Source organism: Ooceraea biroi, chromosome 10, assembly GCF_003672135.1.
Source record: "Ooceraea biroi isolate clonal line C1 chromosome 10, Obir_v5.4, whole genome shotgun sequence".
NCBI lineage: Eukaryota > Metazoa > Arthropoda > Insecta > Hymenoptera > Formicidae > Ooceraea > Ooceraea biroi.
This window is the reverse complement of record NC_039515.1, coordinates 5576399-5598322: the sequence shown is the minus strand read 5'-3', so window position 1 is coordinate 5598322 and position 21924 is coordinate 5576399. Positions and strand designations below refer to the sequence as shown.

General features: G+C 38.8%; 4 protein-coding genes across 4 annotated transcripts in view; 2 read left to right on the top strand and 2 right to left on the bottom strand.

Annotated features, from left to right (window-relative positions):
• The first annotated feature begins 200 nt into the window (after window positions 1-200).
• On the top strand, window positions 201-7728 carry LOC105282719 (homeobox protein orthopedia). Its single transcript, XM_026973237.1, has 4 exons — window positions 201-301; window positions 1021-1155; window positions 3284-3579; window positions 5808-7728. Exons 1-4 carry the CDS (start codon window positions 218-220, stop codon window positions 6088-6090), a joined length of 798 nt encoding a protein of 265 aa, XP_026829038.1. The 5' UTR covers window positions 201-217; the 3' UTR covers window positions 6091-7728.
• A 1372-nt stretch (window positions 7729-9100) lies between these two features.
• On the bottom strand, window positions 9101-10667 carry LOC105282696 (60S ribosomal protein L14). Its single transcript, XM_011344900.2, has 4 exons — window positions 10568-10667; window positions 9961-10062; window positions 9536-9730; window positions 9101-9298 (listed from the first exon to the last, which is right to left on the bottom strand). The coding sequence occupies exons 1-4, from the start codon at window positions 10568-10570 to the stop codon at window positions 9137-9139; spliced, it is 462 nt and encodes a 153-aa protein (XP_011343202.1). The 5' UTR covers window positions 10571-10667; the 3' UTR covers window positions 9101-9136.
• A 200-nt stretch (window positions 10668-10867) lies between these two features.
• On the top strand, window positions 10868-12771 carry LOC105282695 (surfeit locus protein 1). The gene is made up of 6 exons (XM_011344899.3): window positions 10868-11086; window positions 11187-11396; window positions 11629-11750; window positions 11833-12030; window positions 12144-12314; window positions 12433-12771. Exons 2-6 carry the CDS (start codon window positions 11202-11204, stop codon window positions 12644-12646), a joined length of 900 nt encoding a protein of 299 aa, XP_011343201.1. The 5' UTR covers window positions 10868-11086; window positions 11187-11201; the 3' UTR covers window positions 12647-12771.
• Window positions 12772-13707: 936 nt separating this feature from the next.
• Window positions 13708-21924, bottom strand: part of LOC105282694 (glutamine synthetase 2 cytoplasmic) — a 32932-nt gene continuing 24715 nt past the window's right edge. The window contains exons 2-4 of the mRNA XM_011344897.3: window positions 18932-19122; window positions 17304-17752; window positions 13708-15980 (exon numbers count right to left, since the gene is read on the bottom strand). Coding sequence (XP_011343199.1) covers window positions 15504-15980; window positions 17304-17752; window positions 18932-19115 — 1110 coding nt within the window. The 5' untranslated portion in view covers window positions 19116-19122 and the 3' untranslated portion in view covers window positions 13708-15503. The remainder of the gene's footprint in view (window positions 15981-17303; window positions 17753-18931; window positions 19123-21924) is intronic.

The window sequence follows — 21924 nt, the reverse complement described above, 5'->3', positions numbered from 1 at the left end:
AAACGAGGCGCGAGGACTCCCTCGTCGCAGTGCTCTCGCCATGTTCGCGCCGAGTGAGCGGTCCGTTCCGCCGCGACAGTGAGGATCACTGGACCGCCGGAGTTCTCGAGGAGAGCCGGGTCCTCTTCGTCCTCACGAGCGCACCCTCCCCCGTGAGCGCACGGTCCCAGAAGCGCCGCGGACCGAGCGCGCGCGCGCGCGCGCGCGGCCGTTCGCCATGGCGGGCCCGTACCTGTCGCCCCTCGGGCCCCAGGCCGATCTGCTCACCGAATACATGTTCGGTCGTCGTCGTCAGGTCAGTGTACGTTTCCCTTAGTACCACTGTTCAAAGTTGTTCTTGTGCGATTAACATCCACGTTGATCGGATGCGTTGGTTCGGTCTTGATTTCTGGAAAAGAATTAAATTTTGAATCTTTCGAAACTTAATCTTATTATTATATTTGGAGAAATGTCTCTACATGTCATATATAATAATAATTATATTATTATATTATTAATTATATTAATTATATTATTAATTATATTATTCATTTTATCATCAACTTTGCTGCTTCCTTTTCAAAGCTAATATTGATACATAAATGTATTTTACATTTGTACATTCATTCGCTACAACAAACTCTGGGGGAACTATATTCATGTTATATTATTAAATATAATATTATTAAATATAACATGAATATAGTTCCCCCAGAGTTTGTTGTAGCGAATGAATGTACAAATGTAAAATACATTTATGTATCAATATTAGCTTTGAAAAGGAAGCAGCAAAGTTGATGATAAAATGAATATAATATTTAATAGTGTATTGGCACACATAAAAATAGATTGACGCGATGTCAACAGATAGTAACAATAAACGATGCGGTTGCTTGTAATTTATTGTAATAATTAGATAACGTAAAGATAACTGCTGTGCGGTTGAAAAGCATAAGTTAGATAAATTAGCGGAATATAAAATACACGAAAATTTGAGTTTTGCATATGTAACAGTCGGACTATTATGACTTTTTCAAGCAGAGACGCAATCGGACCACATTCACGCCGCAACAGCTTCAGGAATTGGAATCCCTCTTCCAGAAAACGCATTATCCCGATGTTTTCCTGCGAGAGGAAGTCGCGCTTCGGATATCGCTCTCGGAAGCACGTGTTCAGGTGAATTTTTGCGATTATTTTGTTTTATCGATTTCACTTAGTTCTTCAATTATCGCTTCCATTCTTCTATTCTATTAGAAACGATTACTAATGTAAATATGGTTATGGCAAGATTTTCCTAACATGCATTAATTGCAAATATTGCTATATTTCATTATAAACGGCTGATTAATAAGCAAACTGTGTTAGAAAAAGAGTTGAAAGTGTTTAAGAAAATGCATTAATTGTAAATAAAATAAAATTTTTGTTTAAAGAACATAAAATGAGAATTATGTTAAAAAAAATATCTCACACTTCAGCTTCATCCAATCGTAAAAATTAATTAAATTAAAAATTTTAGTTTTTAAAGGTTTAATTAAAAATCAACTCTTTAAAAAATGTTTTTCAATCAATCAAACACTTTGTGGCATTATGGCATTTTGAGATTTACGATAAATTTAAATAAATTCTTAATTTCACTGCTTGGTGAAAAAGACAACCCTTTATTTGAGGAAACTATCCGAGAAGGGAGTTGATGCCCGCCTTTGCTTTCCCGGTATCCAAAGGGCTAAGAAAACTTGCGACCTCAAATTCTACGAAATACAGGCTTCCAACAGATTACTCCAGCCTCTAAAACCGTTCGCTAATTAAAGCCCAAATAAACTGTTTGCAGAAAACACGCGCAGTTTATCCTCGTTTGCTTTCCGAGTTCACTAAAATTTGATTAATCCGCTAACGATCGCAATTTATTTCGATGTGTCTAATTTTCCATCGGTTGCTGTTATTCACATATTACATATAAATATCAGCGACCATATTCGTTTATGGAACAAAATGTCGACGAAAGCAAATTAAAATACGAAGCACGAAATAACAAATTGATAACTGTCTCTCCAATTAATTTAACTAAATAATTTAAATAATTGGAAACGAACATTAATAGTAAGCCGGCTTTGATTAATTCAAACAAAAAACGATTAATCAAAAAACTTGCATATTTTTTCTTGTACATTAATTAATATACATAAAACGTTATAACAGTAATCAATATAAATGCCTTATTACAAGATATAAATAGAAATTATCATGCAAGTTAGAGAAAGTTGATTATTTAATCAATTAAACTTTGGCGTGAACTGTTTAAGACATTTAAATCTTGTAACAGCATCCGTGGCACGGACCATCATCTAATCGGCGACGTTTGATTGACGCACGATACGGATCGCTCGATGAATTAATTTTCTTCCGATCTCAAGTGTGGAATCACGGAAATTGGGCCGCAATAATTTTCAATCGGATCAAGTTGGCCGCGCAGATGTTTCGATTCATTAATGTTATTAGGACGCGAACAAAACTCAGCTTGATTCGCGATCGTATCACAAAGGGCCCGCGTACATCTGTCTGCGATAGCGGCTATTGCGCGTAGACCATTGTGCGAAGACGTTTTAAGCGAGCGTTGATGAAATGACCGGGTGAACCTGCACAACTAACACGAAACCGGCGCGAGGAACTCGAAAGCGCACCACACATGTAAATTCGATTAGTGCTTTCGACTCTCCTCAGCCGCGAACCCCGTCGAAATGCGTAAAGGGTGAATTACACGGGGGTGTTTAGCAACTGACGATGTGGCCGGAACTGACTCCTTGCGCTCGGGTTTGATCAAAAATAACTTTCCAAATGTAACGTAATTATTTTTTTTCATTCTCATTTCAGTGCCATAATTAAAATATGCACAGCGCAAAATCGATTTTATCAAGCGCAGTGTTGAGTAAATCGTTTAAAAGCGCACATTTGTTCCCTCTTAGTAGAGAGCTTTCTTTTTAGCAAAATAATTGGAATAAAACAGCAAACTGTTGTACTTTTCGTCATTAATATTCGAAGTATCGAAATTTCTCGTTCATTTCATTCAAATTCCAATTATCCACGTTACTTAAATAATCGAATCTCAGAGTCGACTTACACATAACGAGTGATTTGCGAGTTTGATGTATCCAGGGTATTCGGAATTCGGAATTAGATTACTAAATTCGCAGTGACATATCATGTCGCCGTAACGTTCACCATTTTCTCGCCCTCGGGGGAACGAAGTTGGGGTTGGGGGAAAGCGGAATTATGGCAACGATCGGTCAGGTCAGCGGTTCCTCCGCAGGTATGGTTTCAAAACAGACGGGCAAAGTGGAGAAAGCAAGCTCGGTTACAATTGCTGCAGGACGCGTGGAGAATGCGATGCTTGGGTTTAGGAAGCGCCACGCCGCTGCTGCTGGGCCGGCCGCATCCCATGAGTCCCAGCGGCCTCGAGAGGACCACCACCGACGGGTCCTCGACTTCGCCGTTGTCCTCGTCGGCCCTCGCGGGCTCGCCGACCACGAGCGACAAGTTACCCGAGACCGGCGGCTCCGTGCCGGTCTGCAGGGACTTCAGAATCCTGCCTCCACCGCCGCCTGGGTGAGCATCTCCTGAAAACAGACAAAAGTTCTACGTACACAGATTAATCATGATAAAACTAGAAATTTTGTTTTAAACATGAGCTTTGTCTCAATCAGACCGGTCTGATTGAGACGAAGACAATCTCTTGAAAATCTCTTGAAAAGGACGATTCGAAACTCAAATTCCTGATACTTTGAGATTTACGATCAATTTAGGTACTTTGAGAAGACACCCAGTAAGCAAAATGTGTGCAATCTGCCAGCGGATTGGCAACAGATTACTGCAGAAGTTGATAGCAAATTGGCATCCGTTATGTCCGCGTTAGGATAGTGATCTGCCAGCAGAGCCTGCTAACAGACTCTGACGGCAGATTGGCGGCAGAAACCGAGCAGGATCTGTTAACATCTGACGGCAGATTGACAGCAGAAACCGAACAGAATCTGCAGCTTTTGGCCATTCATATTTACGATAAATTAAAGCATGTGTTTACTTTTAACACACTATAAATTGTTAAAAGAACGCATTTGTTTGTTTGTTAAATTAAAGTACATTTGGCTTGATGTGTCTTTCTGACAGTTCGTTGCATAATCTCTCTCTTATTGTTAATTTATTCTAATCCGAAGTCCGAATTTCGCTTTCGAACTTCAGATTGCTTGTGGCGTGCGTGAACTACATGGACGTCGTCCATGGGAGCGTCTGTGCCGCAAGTGCAAAAATTTTCAGAAAAATTAATATTATCGTGCCAAGGCGCGTATATTAACTTATATAACTGTTAGGCTAAATCTCAACATCGAGCAAGAACTCGACGCGTGCACCGCATAGCGGTGCGGAGCGAAAACACATATTCATAGCCGTGTAAATTTGAATACTGTCAAAAGCTGCGGATCCTGTTCGGTTTCTGCTGCCAATCTGCCGTTAGATTCCGCGCGCGCAGATCTTGCTCGGTTTCTGCTGCCAATCTGCCGTTAGATTCCGCGCGCGCAAATCTTGCTCGGTTTCTGTCGACAATCCGACTTCAAGCCATGTTTGCAGATTCTGCTCGGTTTCTGCCTCCAATCTGTTCTTAGATTTTGTGAGCAAGCTCTGTTACATTTCTGGCACCAATTTGTCGAATTAATCGTTAATAACAACTTCTGTATCAAATTTGTTGTCTTTTGGCTGGCAATAGTTGATAGCAGATAGTTGGCATCATCTGCTTTCGGCAGACTTGGCTATCCGGGTAAGCAAAATGTGTGCAATCTGCCAGCAGATTGGCAACAGATTACTGCAGAAGTTGATAGCAAATTGGCATCCGTTATGTCCGCGTTAGGATAGTGATCTGCCAGCAGAGCCTGCTAACAGACTCTGACGGCAGATTGGCGGCAGAAACCGAGCAGGATCTGTTAACATCTGACGGCAGATTGACAGCAGAAACCGAACAGAATCTGCAGCTTTTGGCCATTCATATTTACGATAAATTAAAGCATGTGTTTACTTTTAACACACTATAAATTGTTAAAAGAACGCATTTGTTTGTTTGTTAAATTAAAGTACATTTGGCTTGATGTGTCTTTCTGACAGTTCGTTGCATAATCTCTCTCTTATTGTTAATTTATTCTAATCCGAAGTCCGAATTTCGCTTTCGAACTTCAGATTGCTTGTGGCGTGCGTGAACTACATGGACGTCGTCCATGGGAGCGTCTGTGCCGCAAGTGCAAAAATTTTCAGAAAAATTAATATTATCGTGCCAAGGTGCGTATATTAACTTATATAACTGTTAGGCTAAATCTCAACATCGAGCAAGAACTCGACGCGTGCACCGCATAGCGGTGCGGAGCGAAAACACATATTCATAGCCGTGTACATTTGAATACTGTCAAAAGCTGCGGATCCTGTTCGGTTTCTGCTGCCAATCTGCCGTTAGATTCCGCGCGCGCAGATCTTGCTCGGTTTCTGCTGCCAATCTGCCGTTAGATTCCGCGCGCGCAAATCTTGCTCGGTTTCTGTCGACGATCCGACTTCAAGCCATGTTTGCAGATTCTGCTCGGTTTCTGCCTCCAATCTGTTCTTAGATTTTGTGAGCAAGCTCTGTTACATTTCTGGCACCAATTTGTCGAATTAATCGTTAATAACAACTTCTGTATCAAATTTGTTGTCTTTTGGCTGGCAATAGTTGATAGCAGATAGTTGGCATCATCTGCTTTCGGCAGATTTGGCTATCTGGGCAAGTACGCTTTTAATTTCTGGATAATTGTGCGTTTTCATAGTTACTCGGTACCTTGCGACAAGTCGCCCGACAGGATAAAGTGTCGATGCGCCACGCCACCCAGGATCTGCGCGAGTCCTGTGGATCGCAGCGATGTCCTGACGAGAGAGCGACCGCAGGAGGCCGAGATGGACCTCACACTCAAAGGTCACCATCACGCGTCCGCCAGGCACTCGCAGATCACTACACTCCTCCACCATCTGCCGAGCAACCCTCAGCAGGACGTCGCACAAAGCATAGATGAACCCTTGGACGTCACTCTGAACAGCAGCAAGAATAACTGAAATCAAGACGAGTTTAAATAAAGGTGAATTAAACGTTTCAAACAACGCGAAGACGATCCGCCATCAGCGACTTTTATTACTTGCAAAAGTTTTAAAATCTTTTTTATTTTCTTTATTATCTTTACTTTTATTTGCCTTTGTGTTAAATCTTGTAATAATATAATTTATTTTGACCTTTGTACGAATTTAAGGGTTGCGATGAGAAAACTTTTTGGCGGATATTTAACGTACTCAAAATATAACGAGTGCCGTCTTTTCGCGCATGGCTATAACATTGGGGTGCGTAATGCTGTGTTATAATGATTGAGAATGAAGTATTTTTAAAGCACAATATTGTATAACAATGATTAGATTCAATAATTAGGCGATCAAATACCTTCCAAGAGATATTCGAATCTGAAAGTACACATAAGTTTCATATAAAAATGCAGACTTTGACGTAACTTTCATGATCATATTACATTAAGTTCCTCTTTTAATATCAGTTTCATTGTAGGTAATCGTAAAGATTAATCTTAATTTTAATTCTGAAATCAGCATGATTTGATTTTAATTATAATTACAAGCTTTTTTCAACTGTTTTATTATTATAAATAGATTCATTAATTATCTGTTTCATGAGTCATACTCATACTCCACGCAATAAAAGACTTTCAGTCTTTCAGCAATTGACAAATTTGTAGTTAAATATAAAAAATTGATTAAGTTTCGCCAAATGTCGTAGGATTACTGTCACTCGTGAAGAGAGATCAGTAATAAATATTTCTTACATAAAAAAATATATATACATGAAAAAGATTGAGCAATAAGAGTGCAAATGATCTCTATTCGATTAGAACTTCGTAGTCGACTCGGGTTCGCGAAATCGCGATTGCAACATCCGCCAAAGCTGTGAGCCATGTGACGTTTTATTTATTCTTCGTGCATTATACATATATCTCTACCTGTAAAAACAATTTTCGGGAAGTTAGGCGAGCGAGCGAGATTTTGCGGCGAAATGCATTTCTGTATAATAAAGTAGTAGCTTCGATCGACGCGTTCTTGACGTCGACATCGACTAGTCGAGAGGGTGGATCTATCGAGCATCGAAGCGCATGTATCATATATAGATGCGCAAATTAATTCGGTGCATTTTTTGAAGAAACTGAGCCCTTATTTACTTTCCTTTTTTTCGAGAGGAAGATTCGTCAGCTGCCCGATAGATCGGGAAGAATATTCAAAAATGATGGCGCGTATTGACATGTTTATTATTTTTTTCGTAAATAAGGATCAATTTCTTCAAAAATAGCTTTTTCTTCTTTTTTTCACTTAATTTCTTCAATTAATTTGCGCACCTAATATTTACGAGACCTATGATGTAAGATACCGCCACGCGTAATTTGTATGTACGATTATAAATATCGTTTGCGGATCCAGACGACGTAGAATGCGTCCGCATCTTCCATTTCGCGTCTGCGTCTGTATGACGTGACGACTGAGAGCGAGAAGAGCTTCACTGAGAGCGATTCCTTCAGTTGTTACGCTAGAGTTTTTGATAAGAAACGCGAGTACACATGTTTTAACGCTGTACATATATAGATCCTGCATATAATGAATTTATATATAAATAAATAAATGACTAAATATACAGGGTGTTTCCTAAGTAAGTAGACAAACTTAAGGAAGATATTCCTTGGCTTATTTTAAGAAGAAAAGGTCATATAAACATATGTCCTAAACTGCTTTGTTTTCCAAAAAAAAGTACATCACTGTTTTCGTTCACTTTTCGTTTATTATAGAACAGTTTGTGTTATTGCAAATGAAACAAATGAAAAACAATAGTAACCAAAAAGAAAAATTATAACGAAAAAGAAAATAGTAACTAAAAAGAAAAATAATAACATCACAGTAACTGCTGAAAATGTCCACCTGCAGCCATGATACACGCCTCGACTCTCCTTTCCATTGATTGACGTACACGCTCAAAAATACCTGGAGTGTTACGTGTTCTTTCACATCCATCTATTATGCGATTTCTGAGATCTGTTGAAATTTGTTGACTCGTACTGCAAAAGCACGCTATCCGAAAAGTGAACGAAAACAGTGATGTACTTTTTTTGGAAAACAAAGCAGTTTAGGACATATGTTTATATGACCTTTTCTTCTTAAAATAAGCCAAGGAATATCCTCCTTAAGTTTGTCTACTTACTTAGGAAACACCCTGTATATATATATATATATATATATATATATATAGCGACACATTACTTTAGAATATATATTTGTTTGAGAAATAAATATTAATCAGTAAATATACGTATGTTTTCTGCTTGTTTCACAGACATCCCAGTGAAAACGGCCTAGTCAAAATGATGTAATTTAACATCAAAAGTGCAGTTTTAATGCCATATTGGTATCATTGCAGCATCAAAACTGCAGCTCGTTTTTACTGGGATATTAATCCTCTTCAAAAACATATTATAATAATAGTTATTTCAATCTAATGTACAAATTTTTTAAGCGATCGAAATAAAACCGTTGCTCTAATTCCCCGTTGAGCGATATTACTTACGCGAAAAAAATTCAATCATTAAATCGTAGTACTCGAAAATAGAATTTATTTTTTTTTATTTCAATTTATTTTATCAATTTTTTTATTTCAATTTATTTCATCTGCCTGCTGTGTTGAAGTATTATATTATTACCTTTATTTTGTGGAGGAAACGACAGTGGAGGTTCACAGTGGACGTTTCGGAACTAATTTTGAGAGAGGACAATTTTTTGTTCAATAAAAATATAATCATAGAGCTAACTTATTTGGTCTACCGCCGATAAGATAGAACAGATCGTGAAACCGGCTTGTGACGCCATCTAATCGTCAATTCATCACGATTTTTGAAAATTAGTTTCAAAACACTCCGCTACGAGCCTCTATAATCATCGTTATACAAATGGGCAGGCAGTGCAATTAAACGGTGATTTAACTTCTTACATTACAGCGCTTGGAAATGGAAACATAAATAACAAGACGTTCGTAGAATAATTTTGTATTTAAATCAGAATGTTATTACTTTTTCTCCACCCGTTTTGTGCTTTTACTCTCAGCACTAGCGGCTTTAGTTTTCTTCGACTTCTTCTTTAATCTATAAAAGGCGTCTGTTCGCAGTTTGTTTCTTATTTGCCTTGCTTTACGCAGCTTGAAACGGTCGAAGTCGCTGAGTTCCATACGCTGAAACAGAAATCAGATATTTTCCGTTCAACAAGATGTACATTCAACAATATGTTCTTCAGCTTCAAAATTGTAACTGTATTTGTCAGAATTAAATCATCGTCAACTAAAATATTCAGACGGCATTTCCTATCATAATATTGGTTCATCATGAATACAACCTCACCTCAGCTGCGAAACCAACATAGCCAGACGGACTTATTTATAAACTGCAAGAATAATAATCGAATTCTTTACCTTCTTCTTGGCTTCAACCTTCTTAGCCCACATGGTTTCCTTCCACAGCTCGCTGATATTAGCAGCCTGCCATGCTTTACGTACGACACGAGTAGATCCAGAATATGGGAAACGTATGCGGAACTTTGTCAAGTGAAGCTCGTTGAGCCTCATCTCACCGCGAGGTACACTCGACAATGGGCCATCGACAAGAACCTGATAAAGGAAAGCAGGAATTTAATACCCAAGTCTTGGCAATTCATTGTAAGTTTCAATTTCAGAGAAAGTGTTTTCAGAACTAAATTAACATCAATAGTCAGACGGCAATTCCTATCAAATAAAGGCTCATCATTTTGGACAATGTTTAACAAAGACTTTGAATGAAACATGAACAACTTCCTAAGCTTAAAAGTTCACAATATTTTAGCAGACACATATTTTCGTACCCGGTTCTGGTCGATGATGTCGACAATGGTGACCAACTTGCCCTGGTGAGGGCCATCGCTCACGTAGGCCACACGGCCTGACTGCACGAACCTCTGAAACGGCTGTTAACGGACAAGCATTATTAATGGATCCATAACGTATATTAATCCTTCTTTGCGGATAATAAATCCTAGAGTGCAACGTTGCAATTTTACAGCGCGATGCATAATTTGTCCGCATGCTTGGAATCGATGAAACCGCAAGGAGCTGATGTAGAAAAACGTGCTCCAAGATTCGGTGCACACAAAATTTAACGCGGAATATGTTTCTTTTGAATGTTGTTTAAAATAATAGTCCATAGCGCGGGCCATATTTGCCAAACTTCAGAGACTCCGATGCGCATTCGGAGTCCCGAGTCCGAATATTCGCGACACGCACCATGTGGTTGACAAACGCCCGCGCGACGAGGTTAAGTTTCGCGAAAATCCGTGATACAAGGCGATTACATCATCGAGAACGGTGAATATAACTGTGCGAAATGGACAAAATTCACGGAAAACTAAGTCGATCGTTTATTACGACTTTATACGATGATTACTCTGCTAGCAACGACCGCAACGTACTTACCATGCTAACCCAGAAAAGAAAGACCCATGCAAAAGAAAATTGGTCTAACGATAGCTACTGCCAACTGCGACAAGTAACGATTCCTAATTCGAAATGCTAGTGATGTTTTAGGGGAATTATTTATAGTAAATTTAATAGTAAAAAATATATTTTTATTAATAAAACTGATATAAACGTTTATAAATATTGTATTTTATATTATATTTATTATAAGTTTTTAAATAATTTCTTATTTCAGAACACTGGATTAATAAAATTGATATTTCGGATACCAAAAATTCCCGATACTGATAAGAATTGATCTAGAAATATATACAAAAAACATTGTAGAATTTTTCAACCCCCAACAGCACAAATTTTCAATTGCGTTATTATGTAATCATGTTACCCTAATATCGCGAATAAAAGTCAATTCACAGGTTACTGCCAGTCTTAACCTCTTATCATCGAATTATGTTGTCCTGGTAGCATCTAGTTGATCTGGTGCTTGCAAAGAATATCAGCTATTCCATTTCACTGGTAAAAACCATGAATATTTCTATCGTGATCGAATTATCTATGTCATAATTACGTTTACTTGTGAGTAAAACTGTAAAGTTTCATTTATGATTTTCAACAGAATTGAATATCAAACATGAATGTAATGACTGCAAAAATTTTTGGAGTTTCGAGAGTCGCAAAATGCACGTTAAACAGAAGAACACAAGTGCTGTTGTTCGATAATATCCAAACAAGATGCAAACATAAAATGACGAGGCCTAAGGCATACGAGAAGAATACATATGCAGAGACGGAGGAATCGATGGGATTATTTGCTTATTGCTTGTTGGCACGTAATGCTACAAAACAGATTATGACGTGTAATTTGTTATAAAATTTTATGTATATATATTTTACAGTAGTAAACCTATGTCTACAATGTGCAGACAAAAATTTCATAGTCAAATATTGTGTGTTTATCGTAATATATTGTTTCTCATTATACTTTAAGATTCAAAGTTTAATTCTTTACTAATAACTTTTAATCTTGACTTTTATATCTTGTAACGTATGTAATTTAGAGTATACCGGTCGGTGCCTTTGCACTTGGCACTTGGCAAGTCCAGAGGCGAAAATGGAAGCTGGATTTAATAGATACCCTGAAGAAACGCACGTCAGCGGAGCCTATCGACCTCCCAGCTGAGTAAGTTTGTAACATGAGAGTATCATTATTATTCTAAGTTCTTATTCATGCGCAAGCAATTGACATAAGTGTACTCTTTTAGCTTAGATGAACTGAAGGATAAGGAGTTTTGTCAGTTGAAAGCGAAGGGCAAGTTTCTATACGAAAAGGAATTCCTGATAGGACCTCGAAGCCTCATTAAAGACGGAGAAGCAATAAGTGAGAAAGGTGGTGGACTGATCAGTGGCAAATCATATACGGGGTATTACGTGATCACGCCTTTCAAGCTGGAGGATCGAGAGTAATTACGTTCACTTTTGTTAATCTATCAAAAATATTATAAGCGTAAAGCACCTATGAAGCATCAGTATTCTTTTCTTTTCTACAATATGGACTTGTTCGGCGATTTTTCAGCATGACTATTATGGTGAATCGTGGATGGATCCCCAGAAAGGAACGCGCGACGTTTAAAGAAGGAAATACCGTCACGGACTCCATAGAGATCGTAGGCGTCCTTAGAATGACTGAAAAGCGACCACCATTTGTGCCGAACAATGCTCCCGCGAAAGGAGTGTGGCATTACAGGTAGACAAGGCAACATAGTACTTGCGCGGTTTATGTTTCACTTATCAGAAAAGTGTTCTGCCAAAACGAGTTGGAAACTTGATCTATCCGAGATTACCTGATCGAACATTTGTTCCAGGGACTTGGATGCGATGGCGAAAGAATCAGAGGCGGAGCCTGTGTACATAGAATTATTGGCGAGATACAGCACACCCCACGGGCCGATCGGTGGCCAGACGCGAGTAAATTTAAGAAACGAGCACTTGAGTTACATATTCACCTGGTACGCTCTGTCCACGTGCACGGGCTACATGTGGTATCGGTACTTTGTGCGAAAATTACCGCTGCTCTAGTCGTTGTTCTCTTGGGCGCGTATTTATGCGACGGTGTACACCGACGATGTAAATAAAATGTGGAAATGTAATTAGGAAAATGTTGTAATTACGTATATTAATAAATATATTATATACGTATATTAATATTATTGTAAATGTAATTACGTTGTAATTTTGTTTTTCAATTGCGTTTGCTTGTTTTTCTCGATTTCTTCTACGAGAGATCTAGGTGGAGCAACGTTCATTCGCGGAAGCCACGGGTAAAATCGGAAAGGGCATATTGGTCATAGAATCTTTTATTTCATAACATAACAACTGTATGTACGCTGCGTCTCTCGCAGCAGAGAAATATCGTGTGATTGTTCCCCGGGGAAGAAATGTGGACTCCCTCCGCCCTCGTGCTACCGTTAATAATCAACAATGAGATAATAACAGCTGTAAACCGTTGACGATGGTCATGGTACACAATGCATTTCAACGAAGTCAGCATAAAAAATACCTTTATACAAATATGAAAATATACAATGTACAAGTTACATCGATTATGTGTATATTCATATATGCCGTCATACGATAATGATGACGGTAATAATAAGAATAATTATAGACAAAAGCAAATCGAGAGAGATTAGCAAAATTCATCTTGATCTTGTTAGTCTCTCTCGACCTTGCTTTTATACACAACTATTCTTATTATTACCATGTATAATTCAATTGTAGGTGTCTCGAAGAAAAAGGTGTACATCGGCAGCTCATTTGAAAACAGATTTTTAGCGAAAATTTCATCCGAAACTCACACAATAATTCGTTGCAATTTTGTGTTTCTTTTAATACCAATTATTAACGTGAATCCCATGATCAAGAAATTTATTTATTCATAATTGGATTAGATTTACTGATTTAAAATACTCTTAGCATTTTAAGAAATTGAAGTTGAAAGAACCCGTTACGCGCTTACCAAGAAAAGTTTCAACATCTTTTACCTGGTGTTAAAATTTTAAATTGAAGAAACGAGTAGCCTTACTTAATAATTGTTAAATATCTCGTAACTTTGTTAAATTTAATGAATTTGGGGGTAATGGAAAGATAAAATTTCTTTATTTATATCAATTGTTATAATATATATACGCTCATATAATTCTTTAAAATGTGACTATCAACGTTAATCGTGGCTCCGATAAAATTCTCGCTTTGGCAACAGTCGATACACCTTTATTCGGAGACATCGCGTAAATCCGATTTTGTAAAACTGAAACTTTTGTTCTAAAACTTACAAGATACGAAATGATAAACCCTCTTAAACGTAATAATTGCACTAATTCTTTAGATAATTGCTAGTATACTGCTCGCGCACGACGTCCTCGCGTCGGGTACGGGGACGTCGAAGAAGGCAAACATTGCGAGGACGTGATCCTCTTGCAGTTGATCGTCACACCCTTATTGATCCGTCGCGCATCCCTAAGAATATGTTCTTATGTACTTTAAGTAGTAACTTTCGCATTATACTCTATTATCAACAGTTCATTTCCAATATTACGAACGTCTGTGATCACAAAGAGTCCATATATTTGTTATTCTTACGCGGTTCTTTCAATCATTTAGAGGTGTTTAAAAACGATGACATAACGTGTAGTTACAGCAACGAATGCTTCCGAATATTCTTGTCTACCCTCAAATCATCCATCGGATCTTACTGTCGTTTAAAAGTTCACGCGTGAACTGCCTGAAACAAGCCTGAACGTAGGCTTTCGGTTTTTCAGTTTCATCGAGCATGGCTTCTTCATAAAATAAATAAAATTCAGAATCCGATAGAAATACTTAGATACTAAAGCCTATACGAAAAGCGGATCGGTTGCTTTATCGACATAATTTACGTAAAATAATGTTCAGCAAAAAACGGCAGTATTTTAATCTTAATATCATATCAGATGGATTTAATTATCGAACCATCATCGAATGATGTTAAAACCGAATCGTGAACATGATTTTCCTCGAATGATGTCAAAATCGAACATGATTTTCATATCAGAGACACGAGTGAAGGCTTAGAATCAGGTGGCTGCACTTTCTGACGGTATTCAGTCGAAACTTCAGGTAAACTCAGGTATGATCCACTAAGACTTCCTTATCCTCAAGTTCGTCTTATTATTCCCGAATTCACATATTTATTTGATAATAATTATTAATAATTTTTATCTGTTATTATAGTTACAATTATTATTTATAATAATATATAATTATTATTCTGTAATAATAATTATAGCTAGATTGCGCGTGAGAATGTAACTGTACGAGGATTTTGTTAGTTTATTGTACTTTCAGATAATTCTGACTACAAAATCCTCTTTCTACGCGCATTCTGAAATTTGTAAAACACGAGCTTAAGAAAAAAGGCTGTGACGCGATGGGTAATTTGAAGAGCAATTCATGTTTCACGTTTGCAGTTACGGTTGTAACTCTTAAAACTAATCTCTTAAAATTACCTAACGTTCAAATCTCAATTATAAATCCGAGTTGACTTGTCGCGCTCTGCTGTGTTCCTCTACACGATAACATTCTCTCCATCATATAAACGCGAAAGAGAATTGAATTGATCCCGCAGCAGTAATCGACGTTCGCTAATGATCCTGCTTGATCGTTGACGAAACCTTTTTCTTCTTCTTGCGAGGCGCGAGCGACGCTCAATTGCCGGGATCTGCCTCCTCATTTGAGCTTCTCGCTACTCTCTCGACGGATCCACCGTTAAGTTCAACATAATAATCACCGTTCCGAACAGGGACATGGGGATCCTAAGTTCTACGAATAATTGTACGCTCCAGGTGTATGCGAGTGTGTGCGTGTCGGTCCGGTGCGTCTCCCTGTGTCTCTCACGTTATTATTCGTTGAGCACGCAGGTGCGGACCAAGGCGTCGCAGACGGAGTACGGGTCGCAGTTGCTGCTGGGCCTCCTGTCCTCCAGGTAGCCCTTCTTCTCTTCGGCGACACCGCGGGGGATGCGGATGCTGACGTTACGATTGGCCACGCCCGCGCTGAAGTCGTGAATGTTGCTAGTCTCGCACTTGCCGGTCAATCTGCGCTCGTTGTCCTTTCCTCCGCGCGGATCGTACGCCTGGATGTGCCTGAGGTGCTGCTTGCTCAGCTTGTCGATTGCCTTCTCGATCTCAGCGATGCCGTTGTCGCAGCGCATCGCCTTCGTCGAGAAGTTCGTATGGGCGCCCGCGCCGTTCCACGAGCCGTCCACCGGTTTCGGGTCCAGCGTCACGATCACTCCGTACTCCTCGGCGACTTGGTACAGGATGTATCGAGAGACCCACAGATCGTCTCCTGCGTTGATACCCAGGCACGGTCCCACCTGAATCCATAGTAAAAGACACGTGATAATGATCCTTTGTCAATCGAAAGGATATTCTATTTTCGATGGAGAACGTGGCGTACTTTCTCCCGTACTTTCTATCGCATTAAATTATTTTTTATTACTTCCCAGATAACATTATGTCGTCTTAAAGACGTCTAAAAGACGTCTTGTAAAACTATCAGAAGGACGTTGTTATGACGTCTTTGAGACGTCTTATGACCCGATTTATAACGTCTTTGGGATGACATTTTATATGACGTCTTTGAGATGTCTTATATAAGAATTATTAGGTCTGTTCTTTATTGCTGAACTCCCTGCACTGGGCTGCACTAGTTCAGAGTTTATCCTTTTCTTCCTAATATGGAGTAAAAAAGATAAACTCTGAACTAGTGCAACCCAGTGCAGGGAGTTCAGCAATAAAGAACAGACCTATTATTCGAATTAATAGATTAATAGGTTATAACATTCTGTCCTCTGGCCTCTGCCAGCTTCCTTGCCGATTCCAAAAAGTCTTAACTCTTGGAGAATTGGTTTAATTATCATTGACACATGGATTAGAAAGACGTTTTTATAACGCGTTAGAAAGATGTCTTTACGACTGATACAAAATGTCATCGACAAAATGACATCCATAACTTAACGTATGTCATTTTGTCGATGACATTTTGTATCAGTCGTAAAGACATCTTTCTAGGACATTATAAAGACGTCTTTCTAATAAAGCCTTAAAGTCGTTTCTAAGACGTGTCTTAAGGACGACTTTCTGGCAAAGTCTTAAAGACGTCTATCTTATAACGTCTTAAGGACGTCTTTCTAACAAAGTCATAAAGAGAAAGTCGTCCTTAAGACACGTCTTAGAAACGACTTTAAGGCTTTATTAGAAAGACGTCTTTATAATGTCCTAGAAAGATGTCTTTACGACTGATACAAAATGTCATCGACAAAATGACATCCATAACTTAACGTATGTCATTTTGTCGGTGATATTTTGTATCAGTCGTAAAGACATCTTTCTAGGACATTATAAAGACGTCTTTCTAATAAAGCCTTAAAGTCGTTTCTAAGACGTGTCTTAAGGACGACTTTCTGACAAAGTCTTAAAGACGTCTATCTTATAACGTCTTAAGGACGTCTTTCTAACAAAGTCATAAAGACATTTTTTTAAGACATCTTAAAGATATCTTTCTGATAATGAATTTAAGACGTCTCTTTCACGACGTTTTAAGGACATTTTTCTGATATAGTCTTAAAGACGTCAGTTTTAAGACGTCTTTAAGATGTCATTTCGACATGCGTGTTATCTGGGTTCGATCGACTCACCTGGAACTCCCACTGTGACGGCATCACCTCGGCGTTGGTCCCCGCGATTTTCACGCCAGCGTAGAGACAAGCTCGGTAGTGGGCCTCAACGATCTCGCGACCGATCACCTTGTCGGCGCCAACGCCGCAGTAGTAAGGACCCTGCGGACCCGGGAAGCCGTTCTTGGGCCAGCCGAGAGGCCTGCCGTCGAAGTCCAGAAGCGTGTACTCCTGCTCGATGCCGAACCAGGGATCTTGGTCTTTGATGATCTCCATTGCCTGGTTCGCGCGATACCGCTTATTCGTCTTCGTCGGGGTCTTGTCGCTGTTGTACGTGTCGCAGAGCACGAGCTTGTTGTTACCCAGACGGAATGGATCGTTATAAATGGCTACTGGGTAGAGGTAAATGTCACTGTTGGCTCCGTCGGCCTGATACGTCGAGCTGCCATCGTACGTCCATGTCGGCAGTTCTGGAGGAGATAATCGAGAGATTAAGTTCTCTGTTTGATCGGGAATTATCAGTGTATTATACTATATGGCTCTGCTGCTGGAATTTTACTCGTAGGAGAGTTGCAAACCGGGCAAAATTTAACCGAAATGTCGTGGGAAAGGAATTATTTTAACTAAATTTTTAACATATACAGGGTGTTTCCTCTAACTGTAGCACTTAGAATATCTCTGCTTCCTTTGATGATATGAAAAAAGTCAAAGGACGAAAATTGTTCGATTCATAGAGACTAGTACTCTGATAAGAAAATTATTTTTTTAATGTGACCTTTCACAAGATATCAAGGTCATGAACATTTTTTTAAATGAGATGGTATATTTTCCTTAACGAAATGATGTAGTTTGTAAAAAAACAAATTTAACCATACAGAATATGTTGACCTTCAAATGACTTTGAACCACAAAAATCACGTTTAGGAAAAGAAACTCTATTGTATGTATAACTACAAAGATATACCTTTTTTACAGATGTTCGAAATGATCACCGTTTACTTCCATACACTTTCGAATTCGATGAATAAACGATTGTTTTACGTTTTTGAGAGATTCCGGAGTAATTGCGGTGCACGCACGCTGAATTCTTTCTCGCATATCTTCAGGCGTTGTCGGAATATCGCGATAAACTTCATTTTTTAGGTGTCCCCAAAGAAAAAAATCAAGAGGCGTAAGATCTGGTGATCGAGCCGGCCAAGAAATTCTTCCACCACGTCCAATCCAGCGATCAGGAAATGATTCGTTGAGTATGTTCCGTGCAAATGAAGTTTATCGCGATATTCCACAAATGGTTCAAAGTCATTTGAAGGTCAACATATTCTGTATGGTTGAATTTGTTTTTTTACAAGCTACATCATTTCGTTAAGGAAAATATACCATCTCGTTTAAAAAAATGTTCATGACCTTGATATCTTGTAAAAGGTCACATTAAAAAAAATAATTTTCTTACCAGAGTACTAGTCTCTTTGAATCGAACAATTTTCATCCTTTGACTTTTTTCATATCATCAAAGGAAGCAGAGATATTCTAAGTGCTACAGTTAGAGGAAACACCCTGTATAATATTAATAAATTATGATAAATGTGTGATAAATTTTGTCAGCCTCTCGATAAATATTTATCGAATTGATACATGTATGATTCGCTCACCGGAAGGATGTTTCGGCACGAAATCCAGGGTCCTAGTTTTGCAACGTAATCCTTCGCCAGTACCATCAATCCAGATGTACGATGCCTGGACTGCATCTTCCGGTTGAGGCAGATCGAGGTACTTCTTTAGCAGAGTTTTGTCTAGCGCCGCATTCGGCGAGTCCTTCAGCATACTGCGCGACATTGTGGTGCTGTAAGAAGATAGTCCAAATGTGAATAAAATTTAAAAAATTTCATAATTCATGTTTTTTTATAATTGCCAAAGAGTATCCATAAACGCTAATAAAAAAAGCAAGTTAAATCTTTTCCAAAGGCTAGAAACGTTTAATCTCTTTTCTTATTTCCTCCTTCATTCCCCATCAAAGTAGAACTGTTTTTCATAGCTTTTCATTGCGAAATGATAATTATATGGAACACATCAAAAAGAAAAGTCTTCTAAAGCGTTTATTATTATATTAGCAGTCAAGATGACATATTTGAGCGGTTCGTCATTAGCGGAAAGTAACGCCGTAAAAAAGGCTTAAGCCAGGGCGTCGCTCTATCGTCGTCCTCGACCGGCGACAATATGACGCGTGTGCCGCATCCAAGATGTGATGCAGCACGCACGCACGCATAAAGCGGGCCTTTCATGATGGTGGTGTCGTGTAGATAGGTGCGCCCACATGGGATTTCACGCGTGGAACACGCGTGCGGCGCGTGCACTCGGCATGTCGTGGCGATGTCTCGCCACAAATGCCGATGACGACCAAATTTTCCTGGACCATGAACCATGAACGGAAGGCTTGCCAGCCCAGCGTCTGACAAACATTTTTGATCAATTACGCAGGCTGAACCTGAGATCCGCATTGAATCTGTTCCTCCGATTTTCGTTCTATTTTTATCTCAATTCCTCTCTTTTTACTTCATCAGTTTCGGGATGCGACCTGCTTTTCGTAGCTTTTTATGGGGCCCGGCAACTGTATCACGTAGAAGAAAAAAGCCTTCTAAAATGTGTAAATTGCTAATAATTCTTTGCTTTTTGCTCTTTGAAATCCGTTTGCGCGTGATCCCGAGCGCTTTTAATATCGTGATACATTTATTTGCCATACACGTGTTCGTCGCAATTAAGAGCTGATACCATAAAAGTCACTCTCATTGTCAGTGGAGAGTGGGAAGTGATCGGAATGGTCCCGGAGACGAATGACCGAGCGGAAAATTTTCGGTGACTTTCAACTTTCGCCTCCGCAAGGCTGAAGGAGAATTCCGCTTCGTGATTACATATGTATTCGGCCGCGATTATGTAATTCGGTTTGTCGTGATCGAATATACGCGGGTCCGGAATGCGTTGCTACTCTTTTGGCATCTCCGGTTATATTATCTTCGATTTGTAGATAAGATACTTGTTCTGGGACCACAAAAATGTTTTTAACAGATAACGCAGATCTACGATTGCCGCGGTCGATTGAATCATTCCATTCTCTCTGTTGCTATGTCTTCAAACCAATATTAAAATTGTATGCGCAACATGAAAAATGTACATGTATGTGTCATATAATAAGATGGCACAGAATTTAGAATTTAAAAGCGTTATCATCGTTACTTTATTAAAAGTTAAATTATTATTTAGACTTAAACTTAACTAAAAAAGTTCATTAAAATTAAAATACGATAACAAACTTTCCCAATCTATTATAAATTATAAATCAGATTTTTACCAGAAAATCAAATTAATTAAGCAAATTTCTCTCAACTAATTTTACCCAGACTTTGTCGGGTTTGCATATATTATAGTTGAAGGTTCAACATCAAACAACTTCAAACTTAGTGTGTGTGTGGTTGGTAATGAATAGTAGTAAGTAACGTGGAAAGTAACTCTAACTGGTGTTTTGGTCGTATCGGAGGCCTGGTGCGCGGTATAGGCAAACTTTGACCTTACTTTTGAAAGAGCTGATATCGCGTTACGTCGTCAGCACCTCATCACCGGCACAGTGATCAGTAAACGTGTAAATCGAAAAACATTTACTCATATCACTTCTCGAAATTATTACGTAATTAAGGCTACGTGCACACTTGGACATCAAGGGACAATCGCAGGATTCTCGATTAAAAATAAAATTCCTGAAATTATCAAAGAAAGAAGAGAACCGCGAATATGAAAATGCGGAGAGCAGAGAAGAGGATCTCGCACTTCTGGCACAATGTCGGCTATCGCGAGTTAACATAAATTTGATTAAAAGATTGAAAAAGACATCGGACTGCGCGGATTGGATCGGAACGAAATCTACAATGAACATTGTTCTGTTTATGTCATCCTGCAGTTTATGTAAAATACAAGATTGCTTGATGCATTTCAAGTGAGAGAAAAATTGCGAAGAGCCTCGTAGGCGCGAACGAGAAGTTATTTTTGCGCGAAACGCGCATACATAATCATTCAATCGAGGAGACAATTATGTACTCGGCGAACGATGACCCACTTTTATTGGAATTGCGAGACGATAGCAAATTAGCGACCAACCGAATGCAATTGAAGTGCGACTTCTACAAGCGTTTAAGCCCTTCTCAGACGACATTCTGGCGTCAATTATTTTCAGTCGCGAAACTCAAATGCGTGATTTTTCGTGAAGTGACGGTTTCTTTGAATGGACTTTTATATAACAAGACGTAACACACAACGTATAAATTAAATTGATTATAAATTATAATACAAATTATGAGACATCTTTCTTCTCTCGTCAATGAAAATTTATATTCGTTTTTGCAGCAATTCGACATTTATATATTAGGAGTGTGATTTAGTTTTGAGGGTTTTGCAACAGATGGCTGTAGTGTCAGTTTGTTCCAATAGCTGTTTCCGATAACTGTTGTTTCTTACAGCGTTGACATTATCCATGACATTTAGTAGCATTATAACAATAGATGCAATAACAGTCGTGTTTATTGTTTATATCATCGTAAAAATGCAACTTCCGAAAGAGCATCTTCGACATGCGTTGCTTTTGTTTTTTAATCAAAAG

Coding starts and splice junctions, on each gene's coding strand:
- LOC105282719 (XM_026973237.1), top strand. CDS start 218: ATGGCGGGCCCGTACCTGTCGCCCCTCGGGCCCCAGGCCGATCTGCTC. Junction 302..1,020: donor GTCGTCGTCGTCAGGTCAGT/GTACGTTTCCCT, acceptor TTTTTCAAGCAG/AGACGCAATCGGACCACATT. Junction 3,580..5,807: donor CTGCCTCCACCGCCGCCTGG/GTGAGCATCTCC, acceptor GCGTTTTCATAG/TTACTCGGTACCTTGCGACA.
- LOC105282696 (XM_011344900.2), bottom strand. Junction 9,731..9,960: donor ACATCATCGACCAGAACCGG/GTACGAAAATAT, acceptor TTCCTTTATCAG/GTTCTTGTCGATGGCCCATT. Junction 9,299..9,535: donor AGGTTGAAGCCAAGAAGAAG/GTAAAGAATTCG, acceptor TTTCTGTTTCAG/CGTATGGAACTCAGCGACTT.
- LOC105282695 (XM_011344899.3), top strand. CDS start 11,202: ATGAATGTAATGACTGCAAAAATTTTTGGAGTTTCGAGAGTCGCAAAA. Junction 12,031..12,143: donor TTCAAGCTGGAGGATCGAGA/GTAATTACGTTC, acceptor GCGATTTTTCAG/CATGACTATTATGGTGAATC. Junction 12,315..12,432: donor AAAGGAGTGTGGCATTACAG/GTAGACAAGGCA, acceptor CATTTGTTCCAG/GGACTTGGATGCGATGGCGA.